Here is a 14939-nt window from a genome sequence, read left to right as displayed (position 1 = left end):
GGTTCAAACCCACCAGCCACTCCTCGGAAGGAAGGTTGGGCAATCCTACTTCCGTAGTGATACTGCCTCGGAAACCCAAGGAGGGGTCGCTATGAGTCACGGCCTACTCGGCACATAACAACAACAACAACAACATTGTAAAAGGGTTCTTTAAAGTGTTAAAAAGTGTTACTTTGAGGACTAAGGTGCACCTGAGCCATTGTCTTCTCAATAGCCTCATGTGCATGTGAAAGCTGGACAGTGAATAAGGAAAACCAAAGAAGAATTGATACATCTGAAATGGTGCTAGTGAAGAATAGTGAATGTACCATAGACTGCCAGAAGAACAGGCAAATCTGTGCTGGAAGAATGAAGCCAGAGTGCTCCTTAGAAGCAAGACTTTGTCTCAGGTACTTTGGACATGTTCTTAGGAAGGACCAGTCCCTGAAGAAGGACATCATGTTTGATAAGGCAGAGGATTTGTGGAAAAGAGGCACACTTTCAAGGAGATGGATCAACACCTTGGTTGCAACAATGGATGCAAACATAGCAACAATTGTGATAATGGTGCAGAACCAGGCAGTGTTTCATTCTTTTGTATGTAGAGTCACTACAAGTGGGAACCAACTCAATGACATCTACTCAGCAATATGAATCTCATCAGAATATGTAAAATGTATATATCTACTTATTCTAAATATATATAACCAATACTCTATCAAAAAACTGGAGGCTGTCTGCTAATAGAGGATAATTTTATTAAAAGGGTAGAAAGTATTTGATTTACTAATACTTTGCCCCATTTTGTATCAATTAGGATGTGAAGACCAGTCATACTTTAAAAATATTTATATCTGCATAGTCTAGAATAGAAAAACACAAAGTTCTGTAAAACTCATTTATACCATCGACAGCTATAACATTGGGATGTCTTGGTTATCACAGTGAATATTTCTCAACACATTCATGGGAATGTATGACAATATTGGTGGTACTAACTATGACACCTCTTTTTTTCAGATATCAGAACTACTGATCCACAAGCTCAATCAAAACTTGGTGCACTTTGAGCTGAAGCCCGGGGTCCAAATCCTTGTCCACGCAGCTCACTTAACAGCAGGTCAGTTTCCATGTGCCTGAGTTCTGGTTCATGTTTCTGGCAAAGAGATACACAAATTTCTGTTTCCTTTCACGTCAACAAGGCTAGATAGTGCCAGTGCGAATCAGAAATCAGGCATCACTTCCTGGAGGTCCTCTTGCTTGTCTGTTGTTGTTGTTGTTATGTGCCGTCGAGTCGGCCCCGACTCATAGCAACCCCTCCTTGGGTTTCCGAGGCAGTATCACTACGGAAGTAGGATTGCCCAACCTTCCTTCTGAGGAGTGGCTGGTGGGTTTGAACAGCCAGCCTTCTGGTTAGCGGTCAAGTGCTTTTAGCCACTATGCTACCAGAGCTCCTTCTTGCTTGGCATCTCTCCCTAATTGAAGACCTACTTAGAAAACAGAAACGGGTGATTCTTTCCACTTAGTCCTTTACAGACACCATCATGAATTACCTAAATATATATTGTTCAGATAACCAAGTGATAGCTTGTTTCATTTCCACAGAAATCTTGAAAATGAAGTTAACTTTACTAAATATTTTTTTCTAGGTCTTTCTGCAAAGCCCTGTTTCCAAATCATTCATGTTACTAATTTGTTTTAAGTCTCAAGGTAGTGCAGTGGAAATAGAAGGGACTTAAGAGTTACACAGGAATCAAAGCTCAAGTTGCTCATAATCTTGCAAAATGTCTTAGTCTCATTGAGTGTCTGTCTCTTTGCCTATAAAACATGGGTAAGAATCCTCCTTCTATGGCTATATTGAGGTTTCATGATAGGGGTGGTAATCCCAAGCATATAAAAGTAGATATTGTCACATCAATAATGAATTCATTTAGCAATAAATATTTATCAGGTACTTAGATTTGCAGCATATGGTGCTAGGTGCTGCATGGAGTACAAAGGCCAGTGGGAAACAGTCTTTCTCATCAAAGAGTTTATAATGTAGTTGCAATGTGGGAAAGTTTACCAGTATCATAGTTGTGATAGTGCTGTGGAGAGAGATGAATGGTAAAGTAGTGAGGCTCAGTCAGTGATTAAAATGCATAAAAGTGTGTCTAGAGAGGCAACACGGTATTTAAGCCCTTGGAATTTTCAGCCAGGTCATTGATTTCAATGTTTGCTCCATCATTTACTCATATCATAAACCTGGAAAAGAGACTTGACTTCTGTGTATCTCAGTTTCCTCATCTGTAAAATAGAGAAGGCAGTCCAATCACTGTAAGTTGATTCTGACTCACATCAAGCCTATAAAGCAGTAGACCTGCCCCATGGGCTTTCCAAAGCTTTCCGGAAGCGGACTACCCCATCTTTTTCCCACTGAGTGGGTAGTAGATTCAAACCACTGACCTTTCAGTTACCAGCCAAACACTTAACCACTGTGCCAGGAGGGCTTCCGTGAGAGATGGCGGTAGCACCTATGCCAATATGGTTATCGGAGCAGGGACTGATTACTCAATAAGCAAGGTAAGCATGGACTTACTTGTTCTACTTACTAATCAGTAGTGAGCAATTTCACATGGGCTTCACCACCTGTGTTGTGCCAAGTTACCAACAATACAACAAAATGCAGGGCCAAGCAAAAGCATAATCTTAGACTGGGCTAATACGTAGAAAGTGAAAGAATGTTTTGACTTCAAAGCTTTGTGTCTGTTCAGGGTTCTTCCCTGTTAGATCTTATGGTAGAACATTTTATCAATGCAATTCTAAACTTGATCAACTGGCCTAGAAACTGGAGTAGATGGAGACTTTAATATGAACAATTGACAGCTATGTGAAGTGTGAAGGAAGAGAATATCAAGATCTAAGGACACGACAATGGAGACTTGGAAACTTGCTGTCCAGTAAGTCCTCGGTTACAAATGTCCGACAGCTTGTACTTGCTCTTTAATGTTACGTAAATTTACCCTCACTTTGAAATGATTAAAGGAGCTCTGATGGTGCAGTGACTAAAGCATTCAGCGACTAACCTAAAGATTTCTGGCTCAAACCCGCTAGCCACTCCACAGGAGAAAATTGAGGCAGTCTGCTCCATAAAGAGATACAGCCTTAGAAACCCTACAGGGCATTTCTCCTCTGTCCTACAGGGTAGCTATGAGCTGGAATCAACTCCATGGTACTGGGTTTGGATTTGAAATGATTGAACCAACCCCTACTTGCAACACATTCTTCATCACAGTCACCTTCAATTGCTGCACATACAGCTTTTAAATCATTGAAAGGGCTTCTAGCCTTTTCTTGCTCTAAAAAAAACTCACTGCCACGGAGTCGATTCGACTCATAGCGACACCTTCTTGGGTTTCCGAGGGGGTAGCTCTACAGAAGTAGATTGCCCAGTCTTCTTTCCAAGGAGTAGCTGGTGGGTTTGAATCACCAGCCTTCTGGTTAGCAGTCAAGTGCCTTAGGCACTACATGCACCTGTTCCAACTTGCTTACAAATTCAACTTAAAGACAGACTTAGGAACAGATCCTGTTCATAGCCTGGGGACTGCCTGTATTGACCTTGGCCATGTTTGTCATAATATACTAAGTACTGTCAGTGTCCACAAGGACAAAGTTACTGTGGGCCAGCCTTTCAGATACAAAAGACAAGGTGTGTGTCAGGACTGGTGGTCTCCAATGATTTTGATGAGGAAATAAAAAGTATGAGGGATAAGTTTTCTGTTGGAAATTGCTCCTATGTTAGCTTTATCTGTCTAATATGGGTTTTTAAAACTCATATGAACAGGGTGGAAAACTCTATGTCTATTAAAGACAGTGGAGGGAGTTCTCCTTTCACACCCAGAAAACTTGGCGCTTTGGGTAGTTGGAGTGAGACACTTGCCACCTTTGCTTTTACTAAGTTGATAGTAACACATTCATATACAGGTGTCCAGGAAGGGGACGAGAACACCTGGGAAAAAGAATAAACAGTGAGGAAGAGTAGTTGATGCACAACTTCTGCCTCAACTTCTTTTCCTCTCATCCCCCCTGCAGCCAGGATGGAAAAAAGAAAACGAAAAACAAAGAACCGTTGTGAAACATTTCATGTCTCATAAGCAGGATTGCTGATACCTTCCCAGGGACCATTACAGCACACTGCTGCATTCCATTAATTGCTCAGCAGATGTTCAGCAGCCTTCCTTTAAAAATGTTTGAGCCAGAATATGTTGCTGGTGAGAGAGGCAATGCATAATTTGGTTTGTCTCCAAGGAAAAAGAACTGCCTCCTTTCAGGAATTTACTAGTCCTATTTTGTTTTTCAAATTCCAGTCCCTGTTAGCTTTTATGAGATCACAAGGTAAGCATTTCTAGATACTTGGAAGTCATTAGAGACTGGATTTTGTGTGTTTCTCCCAACGTGTTCTATTTGAGAATTCATTAACTTTGGTATCCAAGCCGAGCTAAACTTTGAAAGCAGTCCTTGTTTTGTTCTCAGCCATTCCTGTGCTTCTTGGTTTCTGTATATTTCTTCTTGAGGACCTAACAGGTCTGGCAGCTATTATTTTGAAATTCTCATTGTGGAAAGAAGAGATGTTAGAGAATGAGAGGCATGTTATAACGAATGTTGAAGGTGGCTCCCTTTGGCCTTTAGGACCTGGCCTGGCCTCCAGGTGTAGCACACACACTCTGTGATGTTACAGAACAACTCAGAGTATAGGAAAAGGACAACGGCCATTGGACTGGAAGGACTGGTGTTTTGACCCAAGTGTGTCTTTGCTCATGCTGATGAGGCTCTTCCTCCTCCCTTCTCCACTTCTATCTCTTAAGCCAATTTGGGTTTTAAGGCTCAGCTCTTTGCCCAACATTTGTATGAAGTTTTCCAGAAATACTTATCTGGATAGCATCTTGCTGTTGTGTGAACTCATGGAGTTTTAAATCTTCATCTGCCTGATGACAATGACAATTATCATCATCTCTCCAATTTAACTTCTTGAGGGCAGGGTTAATCATATCTTTATATTGTCTCGACTGTTGCACCTAACAGAATTTGCATACATGGGATGCTCAGTAAAAGTTTACAGAGCAAATTGGTTTTTCATTCAACAATTCATCCACATTTTGTTTCATGATATTGACTGCAATCCCAGACATGGAACAGCACTCTTCTCACTTCCTCCCTGTGTTTCCTGTTTCCATTGATCCTTCTTTCTTATCCCTTTTGCTTTCTGAGCTTTTTTGCTGGGCAAATTCTGCCCTTTGATCTTCAATGGCTGATTGTTCTAAAGGGCGTATACCTCTCTGGTGTTAGAGTTCACCTTACATGCCTGTCTATTGTTTGGCTGAGTTTGAGCCATGAGAGTGAGTTCAGTTCCAGGCTTGAAGGATAACTAAGGGCCATGGTCTCGGGGGTTCCATCAGTCTCAGTCAGATCAATAAGCCATTTTTTTTTTAATGACTTTTAGTTTTATTCCACAATTTTTCTCCCACTCTATCCAGGACCTTCTGTTGTGATCCCTTTCAGAGTGGTTCACAGTGATCGCCAGGCACCATCTAGTTCTTGTGGTATCAGGGTCATGGAGGCTGAGGTTCACGTGGTCCATTAATCCTTTGGACTAATTTTTTTCCATACAACTTTCATTTCATTCATTTTTCTTTGTTTCAGATGAGAGAGACCAGTTTTTTCACCTTAGATCTCTGGTGTCAAGCTTTTAAGATCCCCCTTGGTACTCACCAAAGTAGAATGTAGAACATTGTGTTTGTGGAATATATTATGCCGGTTGACCTGGATGTCGCTCAAGACTATGGTCCTAAGCCCACAGGCCCAGAATCTTATTCCTTAGGTGTTTGTTTATGGCTACGAAGTTTTCATAACTTTGCCCCCTGTATGTTTTACTGTATTCATGGATATATTGTTGTTGTTGTTATGTGCCATCAAGTCGGCCCCGACTCATAGCGACCCCTCCTTGGGTTTCCGAGGCAGTATCACTACGGAAGTAGGATTGCCCAACCTTCCTTCCAAGGATTATAAATACATATGTAGAAACATCCTCTGTCAAGCCTGTACGTATATTTGTGGGTGTAGTCCCATTCACCTTCCTACACTTGTTTAGCCAGTGTGTCTATCTATATATCTGCTCGTAGATTATTGTTATTTCTCCTACTGCAGGAGTGTGTATGTCATAGTATTTACCTTTGTTGCCTTTAACTCTCTTATTTATCCCAATGTCTTCCTTTGTCCTGATCATTCTGTATGGCTCCCTATCCCCTTATTGTGTATATCTAGACTTTCTTCATAGCTTTTGTGACATCAGTTGGAGAGTCTCCTTTCCCTTGTCCTCCCTCTCACCCACATCTTTACCCTGGCTTCTGTCTCAGACATTTTAAGAGCTATGATACCATTTTAGGGAGAGTTTTCCCAGTAAGGCATACAGGAATGCTCAGAATCTAATGCAAATAATATTATCTCATTGGTAATGACAGAAGAACACACATAAACCGTCAAGAAGATACCCCTAAAATACCCACAATGTTCCTCTTGACTCTGGCAACTTGGAATTTACTGAAGGAAAAGGACCATTTCAAATTTATCTTCTTACTACTCACTTGACTCTATACCTCCCTTTGCAATTATTTCTTTAAAATATGGTTTACCAAGTGGAAGGAGATGAATTATGACTTTTACTCACTCCATACTGACTAGATTGGAAGTACAAATGCTAGTTGCATGACCCTTTGTTAATTCTAAATGAAAAGAATACATACATGCTTGCATATATGTATGTATGTATGTATAATGCAGAAGACTCAATAAAAGATGAGCCTTAATATTAAATAGAAAGGTGTTCACTAAAAAGTGAGAAAATAAGCAAGCTAGATTAAGGTGTTGTGTCAAGCAAAGATACAACAAGGTGACATTGTGTGATCTATGTGCAAAGCGATGCCTCATCTGGCATAGTTTGGGGCATCTAGAGATGTGGTCCCAAATATTCCTATCTTGGTATTTTCACTGAAGATAAAATATAAGCAGAGAGAGATGGATAAAATTCAGAAAAGTGAGCATATTAGTATATTATAAACTTTGCTCTCCACTATTCATACGTGCCAGTGAGAAAACTTTTATTGATGCTGATCTGAGATTTAAAAGTATGATAAATGTGGGAAAGGGACGAAGGGGCTGATGAAAGAAATTTTTCAATAATAGGCTTGGAGGGCAGTCAATAATCCTTCCTATCTTTCTTTTTCTTAACAATGCATTTACACATAGAAGTTTTCAACACACAAAAGATGACAAAAGATGCTAATTTATTCGATGGTGATGGAGATCATGGAGTGGAAGCCTTTTCCTTGCTTGTCAGGAGTGATTGGTTTTCTGGCTCATGTTGAGTTTGATAACATAAGATATATAAGGAAAAATACCATCAGGAAGTTGAATAGGGGATTAAAGTTCAGGTGGGAAGACCAGGGCCAGACTAGACCTTAAACGATGATGTGTCCTAGGCATGGTGCTGATTGCAGAAGGTGTGAGAGAGGAAGAACACCCTGGGTAATATAAAGAGAGAGGAGGAAGGCCAGCCAGCAGGTGGTAAATGAAAGCCCTACTTGCTGGTACACATCTCTCAAGAGCCATCAAACTCTTTATCTTTGCTCATATGAGCACCCATGGTCATACATTCAATTGTTGTGTTTAGGGGAAATGGGAAAGCAGCTTAAAAACTTGATTCTTCTGTGATAGACTAGACCAGGGACTTCATTAGAATAGAAGCTACAGACTGAGTAATTGAGGGAGAGTACTGGTATTTTATTTCAGAGCTTTAGATTGTAGAATAATTGTAGATTAATCCACAGACAAGTTGCTATTGAGTCAATTCTGACTAATGGAGACCCCATGCATATCAGAGTAGTAGAGCTGTCCTCCAAAGGGTTTTCAATGGCTGCTTTTTGGGAAGTATTGACAGGTTTTCTTGTAGGACACCCCTAGGGACTAGAACTGCTGAAGTTTGGGTTAGCAGATGACAGTTCATTAACCATTTATACCACCAGATCACCCCATGTTTGTAAGTTACAATCATTTACAAATGATTTGCAACTTCCTAAGTTTTTTTTCACTGGATAAATAAACTCAAACTTGGATGGCAGGACTTCTGCACAGGTGGACTAGAAGACCTGAGGTTGGTTTGTTCCATCAAAACCACTGGGTATAAGTGAAACCCTACTCTGTGGTTAAAAAATTTCCCAATTCAGTGTTAAGTGTCCTTGTTGTCAAGCAGTTATTCTTAAACCTGACTCTTTATTGCAGTTAACTAAGAAAGTATTTAAAAGTACAGATTTTTAAGGCCTCACTACATGCATCCTGGTTCTGAATCTCCAGGGGTGATAATCCGGGGATCTGTATCTTTAACAAATTCACGGAATGAGGCTAGCAGCCAGCCCCTTCAGTCTCAACAAGCTCTGTTGCAGAGTACTCCACAGACAGAAATCCATCTGCATAACAAGCAGAGGTGCATGTCTATCTCCAGCAATGAATCTGATTTACAAGTCAGACCATCCACTAAAACTGAGTCATGAATTAAATCAGAAGGGCCTGTGATATTATGTGTAGGAGGAAATTAGTAATAAACATTAAAATCTAATTTCTCGGCATATTTGGAGCCAGCCTAATTGACAGAATGGATAGACAGCAGTAGGAGTAAAGGGAGAAAAATGAAACATGCCTCTGAATTCAGGATATACCATAACCATAATCTAGATGAATGGCAAAGGCCAACCAAGAGCTGAGACCATGAAGCAGCTGAAAAATCATTAAAGTGTGAACTGAAATCTTAGTGGCAGGTATAATTGAGTAACCATGAGTTTTATGAAAGTGAAACAAATGATATTATCTAGATGCTATTTATGTGCTAGTATGAGCAGAAAATTGTACATCCACAACTCAGCCTATTCTGCACGCATTTCAGAGTCAGGATGCTCTTATACTTAGCTCTTCAGTTGGGTCACTGCTCTTTTTAAATTCTGGTGACGTGATAAAACAGAGTCCCTGGGTGGCACTAATGGTTAATCGCTAGACTATTAGTCAAAAGGTTGCCTGTTCAAACCTACCTAGAGGCACCTTGGAAGACAGGCCTGCCAATCTGCTTCTGAAAGGTCACAGCCTTGAAACCCCTATGAAATAGTTTCACTTTGCATCATGGGGTGGCCCTGAGTTTGAGTCTACTCACCAGCAGCTAACAACGAGAACAAATGAAAAATATGTGAAAGGTTGATATTTCTCAAAGGAAGAGCCTCAGGGTAAGCCAAAATAAATAAATAAGTAAATACATTACACAGTGACCCTTCTCCCAACCTCTCCTGTCTGTCTGCAGTTGCCTTGATTGCTCGGTTTAGGAAAACCGTTCTGTGTCAAGGGTTTGTGTGAGTTGTTAATAAAAGTGCCATCTTGGGTTACCTTGGCCTCTGTGGTTGCTGCTGATTCATTCAGTTTCTTTTGCAGATGTAATTAAACAGATACAATCACAGAGACTTTTGGAGACTTAATATTTTCAGGCTTCAGTTGGATATGTTATGAGTGAGTATGGAAAGGGATGAGGGACTGAGAATTCAGCCCAGGTCATGAACACATCATGAATTGTACCCTACAATTTTATGTTGAGAATGACACTTTCCACTTGAAGGCAAAATTAACATTAGTCGAGAAGCTTTAGAAAATACAATATAATCTAAGCCACACATAGATGCAGATGCCAAACAGGAGTTGTGGAGCTTTGAACTGTAAAGTGAAATAAATTGTTGCAATAACATTTTCCATTTAGGAATGAAATTAGTACTAGTGAAATTCTTCCACAGCCAATACATTTATCTGTCTCTTTAGTCCCTGGTTGCCTTATTATCTACACAGACATCATTTACAAGTCTTTTGTGAGTAAAGTCGTGCTGGTGGTATTTTTCTTTCCTTCTGTTGCTTCCCAAAATAAATATTTATTTTCCCCCCTCTCCAAGTAATTAGGTTATTTCACAGACACATGGACCTTTGACAGTTATTAAGTCATTATGGTGTTGCCGTAAGTAATAACAGGTGCCAAGAGATCCAACCATAGCCCTCCCCACAGTGTGATTAAAAGAATGTGACACTTCCATAGATCTACCAGAGGCTAGCAGTGAGGTGGTTCTTTAGTGTCAAACAGATTGTTTCTTCACCATCTTATTTACAGTTCTGGCAGCAGAGTGGTTAAAGCATTTGGCTGCTAACTGTGAGGTTGACAAATTGAACCCACCAGTGGCTCTGTGGGAGAAAGATGAGGCAGTTGATTCTGTAAAGACTTAACAGCCTTGGAAACCGTATGGGGCAGTTCTACTCTGTCCTATAGGATCGCTGTGAGTCAGAGTCAAATCTCTGGCAGTAGGTTTGGGTGGGCTCATAAAAAAGGGGCCAAGAGGTGTGTTCTTAATTTTGTTTTGGTTTGCTTTGTTTTAATGGACAGGAGAATATAAAGAGAGTTTGGGCACACCCTAGGGATAAGTTTTATGAGTGAGAGCAGGTTACCATGAGATACTCTCAAACTAGTGTGCATACAATCACCTGTGCAGCTTGTTAAATATGTAGATTTCCAGGACCAAATCTCAGAGGCTGACTTATTATTTATGGAATGAAGTCTAGGCAACTGCATTTTCACAGTGCTCCAGGTGATTCTGATTTAGATATTCTTTAAAGTGCATTTGGAGAATTACTTTGCAGAGTAACCAGGATCCCTTTTGTCTTTTAAACCAGTAAAATAAAAGGCATCCTTCTCCTCCTGTCTATCCAATACTGTGATAGACTTTAGTCTTTGAAGTATCCACTGTTGTGTCCACTTGGCAGTGAAGCCTAAACTCCCTATGGCTGGGAGACTCATCCCCAGCAACCGGATTTGATGTTAGCTATCAGAGCCTTCCCTGGGAATTCTCACCCAGTCTGGACTTCAAGGTGATGGCTTCCTCTCAGTAAGGAAGAGTGGTCTTAGGACTCTCCTGATTGTGTCTGGATTTGAGCTGGAGGGAAGGCTCAATGGCCAAGTGAGGTCCTCTATAAATACAAGCCCTTCTACCACTTGCCCTTCCTGCACCCTAGACAAGCTCTCTGTACTATTCCCATACCACCTGAATCTCTGACACAAGGTTTCAGACCATAGGGGTTTCGTGATCTTCAGGTACTGGGGACATTTAACTAATGCTTATCTTAGATCTGTTTTGGAATTAGGAGAGAAAGGAAAAAAAAATATCCAGATATGGTGAACTTGCTTTTCCAGCTTACTGATAGCACAAACTTTTAGAGTGGAAATATAGTAGGAAGCGTTCATGTTTCAGGGACATAGTTCAGCCAGCAGTTTTCTAAGAGTCCCTTCAATAGAATAAGAGTAAACATGAGACAGGCAGGAGGCCTTCATGCAGGGCATTGCCAGACGATGCCACCAGGTTAGTGGCTTTAAACCTTGGAAATTAACCAAGCAAAGAGGCAAAGCTGCAGGATACACCATTTTCTATAGCTGTTGTGTGGGACCTAGTTCTGTAAAGGGTCTGTGTTCAAGTAAATCTGTGAAACTTTGTGGTAAAGTAAAATGTGTTTCTTTCCTGCAGAACTTCTCTGAACCTGTAATGTACTAATGTGCATGTGAATCTCCAAGATTGGAACACTGCGGGTATCGATTCCCAAAATTATTTGACTGTGGAACTCTTTCATCATCTTTCATTACTCGTTTTCTATAGAAAACACCATCAGATATATGGTGGCAATAATACTGACAATGGGCATGAACCATATGCAAGACACTATACCAGGACTTTACAAACCCCATCTTGTCTATTTGATTTTCAGACCTTTCCAAAACAAGTACTAGTGCTATCTCCATTTTGCAGAGGAGGAAATTGATATTCAGTTTCAGTCACCTAGCCCACATGTGACAGCATCAGGATCTTATCCTACAATGAGACCCTATCAGTTACTTAAGGAGCACTGGGGGTATAGTGGGTAAGACATTTGGCTGCTATCCAGAAGGTCAGCAGTTCAAACTGACCAGCTGCTGCTGCTGTGCAGGAGGAAGATGAGGCCAATTACTTCTGTAAAGATTTATAGCCTTGGAAACCCAATGGGAGGGTCACTAGGAGTCAGAATCAACTCGATGGCAGTGCATGCGTTATCAGTTACTTAACCCCAAGGGTAGATTTCCTTGTTGTTCATTGCCATTGAATTGGCTCTGAGTCACAATAACCTTATTGATAATGGAACAGAAGGTTGCGTGTTCTAGCATCGTCCTCGTTATGTTTGGTATTTGTGAGTTCGACTTGTGGCTGTTGTGTCAGTTCATGTCATGGAGGGTTTTGCTCGTTTTTGTTAACCCTCTACTCACCAAACACGATGTCCTCTACTAGCGATTGGTCTTTCCTGATGATGTGTCAAAGGAAGCACGTTGGAGTCTCACTGTCCTAATTTCTAAGGAGGATTCTGACGGCACTTCTCCTAAGACTGATTTGTTCATTCTTTTGGCAGTTCACTGTATAGTCCATCCTCTTTGCCAACACCACACTTTGACTGCATCAGTTATTCTCCTATCCTTTTTTTTTTTTTAATATTGTCAGCTTTCACAATCAGATGAAGTGATTGAAAAATCCATGGTTTGGTTAGGTACATCTTAGTCATCAAAGTGACATCTTCACTTTTAAAATATAGCGAGTTTTTGCAATAGATTTGCCCAGTGAAATATGTTTGACTTTTTTGATTGTTGCTACCATGGATGTTGGTTTTTAATCCAAGTAGAATGGAATCATTGACAAATTCAATTTTTTCTCCATTTATCATAATGTTTATTGGCCCATACACGTAACCTATGAATGTTTGTTTAGCAGGTACTGTATGATTTGACAGCAACTAACAACAACAGTGTATCAGGCACTTTTCACAAGCCAACTTCTATTATTGCTATTACCACTGCTATGATTATAATAAACCCAGGTCCTCATTATTACAATGTAATAATTCTCTGTGTTTCTGAGTTTCTCACAAGATTTTGGAAACCATGTTTGCCAGGGCCCAGGATTGAAAGTATTGAGTCACTGGAGTCCTGTTTGCATTCATGTTTTCCTCGGTGCAAGAATAATGACAAACTATTCAGCACTTTTCCCTACATGTCTACCTTGTTTAGGCTGAAATTGGAGAGGGATTAATTTATGCTAATTCCACATAACAAGCAAAAGCCCATTTATCACAAGTTTCCATTCCTCAGCAAAACACACCGAAGTGTTGGGCAAACTCAGATATGCGGCTGCTGTTGCGTGGAACAGTAATAGAGCCATTTATATTCAGGCACAGATCACAGGCAGAAGCCACCCAAGGGACACAGGGGCAGTGGTTCTCAGTCTCATGTCCCTGCCTGCTTGCCCGGCCCTGAGAAGCGACCAAGAGATGCAAGGCTTCGGAGGGGCAACAGATAACACACGTTCAGAACTCCGGATGCAGAACCTTCTTTTCCCAAACTATGATGCTAATTACTTAAAAGTGTTGATGCTACTTGTTAAGGATGATGATTTGAGCATAAATGATTTAGAACTGAAAGGCATGTTTACCTGGGGGAGACAGACAGGAGGAAAAGCAGGGAAGAGAGGGAAAGGCCATTTGTGCGGATGGGGGGAGCAAAGGTTGGAATACGAGTGCTGGGGGTCACTGCTTGTTTTCTGTGTCACTGAGAGCCTGGTCACACAATTTCCTCTCTTAGTTTTTTCCATTTATTTCAAATTCCAGCCATTTCAAGCAAGCTGAGTATTCTTGGTTCCTCTGTAGCAGTGGTGTTCAGAAAGATCATGCAGTTAGTAGGTTAGACATTCAGGTTTATTCCTGTCTCTGACCTGAACTCCTTGGGCCTCAATTTGTTCCCTGTCAAATTAGGGGTTTACATTAGAAGATGGCCTTTAAAATATACTTTTTATATTTTGGGTATGATAATGGTATTATAATAAGGTTAAAAAAGAGAGTTTACCTTTTAGAGTTACAGGTGAAATGACTTGATTTGAAATATTTACTTCAGAATAATCCAGTGGTAGTGGTTGGGCTGGAGAGATTGAATGGAGACAGAATTAAAATAAAATAGGCCATGAGTTAGTTGGTTGCTGTTGAAACTGAGTGATAGGTGTATGAGTGTTTTTCTCTAGTTTTATATATGGTATGTGTGTGTGTCTTTGTGTGTGCATGTGTATAATGCGTGTGTATACTTATATACACACATAAACATCATCCAAGCTTAAGAGTGTATGATTCTAACTCCACCTTTTAAAACAGTTTAAAACTTTACAGCTAGTTTGTATTACTTATTTATTTGCTTTCTGGTGCTATAGTCTTAGTCCTAATCCCAATTCTGAGAAATATCTTTTGAAGTATTAATATTTCCCACTGAAATTAACCCAAGATTAAGTGTATAGAAAATGTCTGTATGTGAGAGAACTGGAGAGAGAGGGAGAGTAAGAGAGATGACCTAGCCACAAGTCTTCGTTCTTCTGTGAAGGCAATGAAAACTCCACTGTTTGTGTCTGTCTGGTGAGATTCATAGTCCCTGCCTTACATTTGTGAAGAAAACCAGTTGTAGTAAAGTCTGACAAATGGAAGGTGTGCTTTCCCCCTGACCACATCCTACCAAGTGCAGTATGAACAACTCATGAAGTTCTTCTGGACCCCTTTGCTGATGGTGTTGTGTTTGCCTAAATAAAGGAGAGACCTTTGTTTTCTAATTCCCTCTGAAAGCAAATTTGCCTTGAGTATTCCAGTGCAGTGGAGCCGCACACTCTTCTCACACACAGGCATCCACACTTGCACTTCACAGTTTAAATGCTGCGTGACTTCCAGAGGAGGGAGAACAGCAGGGGGTCTTTAATTCCAGTGCCTTCCAAAAGCTGATTCAACTAAAATGATTAAGCCTGTTCTCTGAG

General features: G+C 40.6%; 1 protein-coding gene across 1 annotated transcript in view; it reads left to right on the top strand.

The window, feature by feature from the left end:
• SORCS1 (sortilin related VPS10 domain containing receptor 1) overlaps positions 1 to 14939 on the top strand; it is a 682844-nt gene that overhangs the window by 663637 nt on the left and 4268 nt on the right. The window contains exon 24 of the mRNA XM_007941533.2: positions 1000 to 1099. Coding sequence (XP_007939724.1) covers positions 1000 to 1099 — 100 coding nt within the window. The remainder of the gene's footprint in view (positions 1 to 999; positions 1100 to 14939) is intronic.

The sequence above is a fragment of the Orycteropus afer genome, unplaced genomic scaffold, assembly GCF_000298275.1.
Source record: "Orycteropus afer afer isolate SDZICR_OR568_19922 unplaced genomic scaffold, OryAfe1.0 scaffold00082, whole genome shotgun sequence".
Lineage (NCBI taxonomy): Eukaryota > Metazoa > Chordata > Mammalia > Tubulidentata > Orycteropodidae > Orycteropus > Orycteropus afer.
The sequence above is the reverse complement of the archived record's forward strand: the minus strand, read 5'-3'. Positions and strand labels throughout refer to the sequence as shown.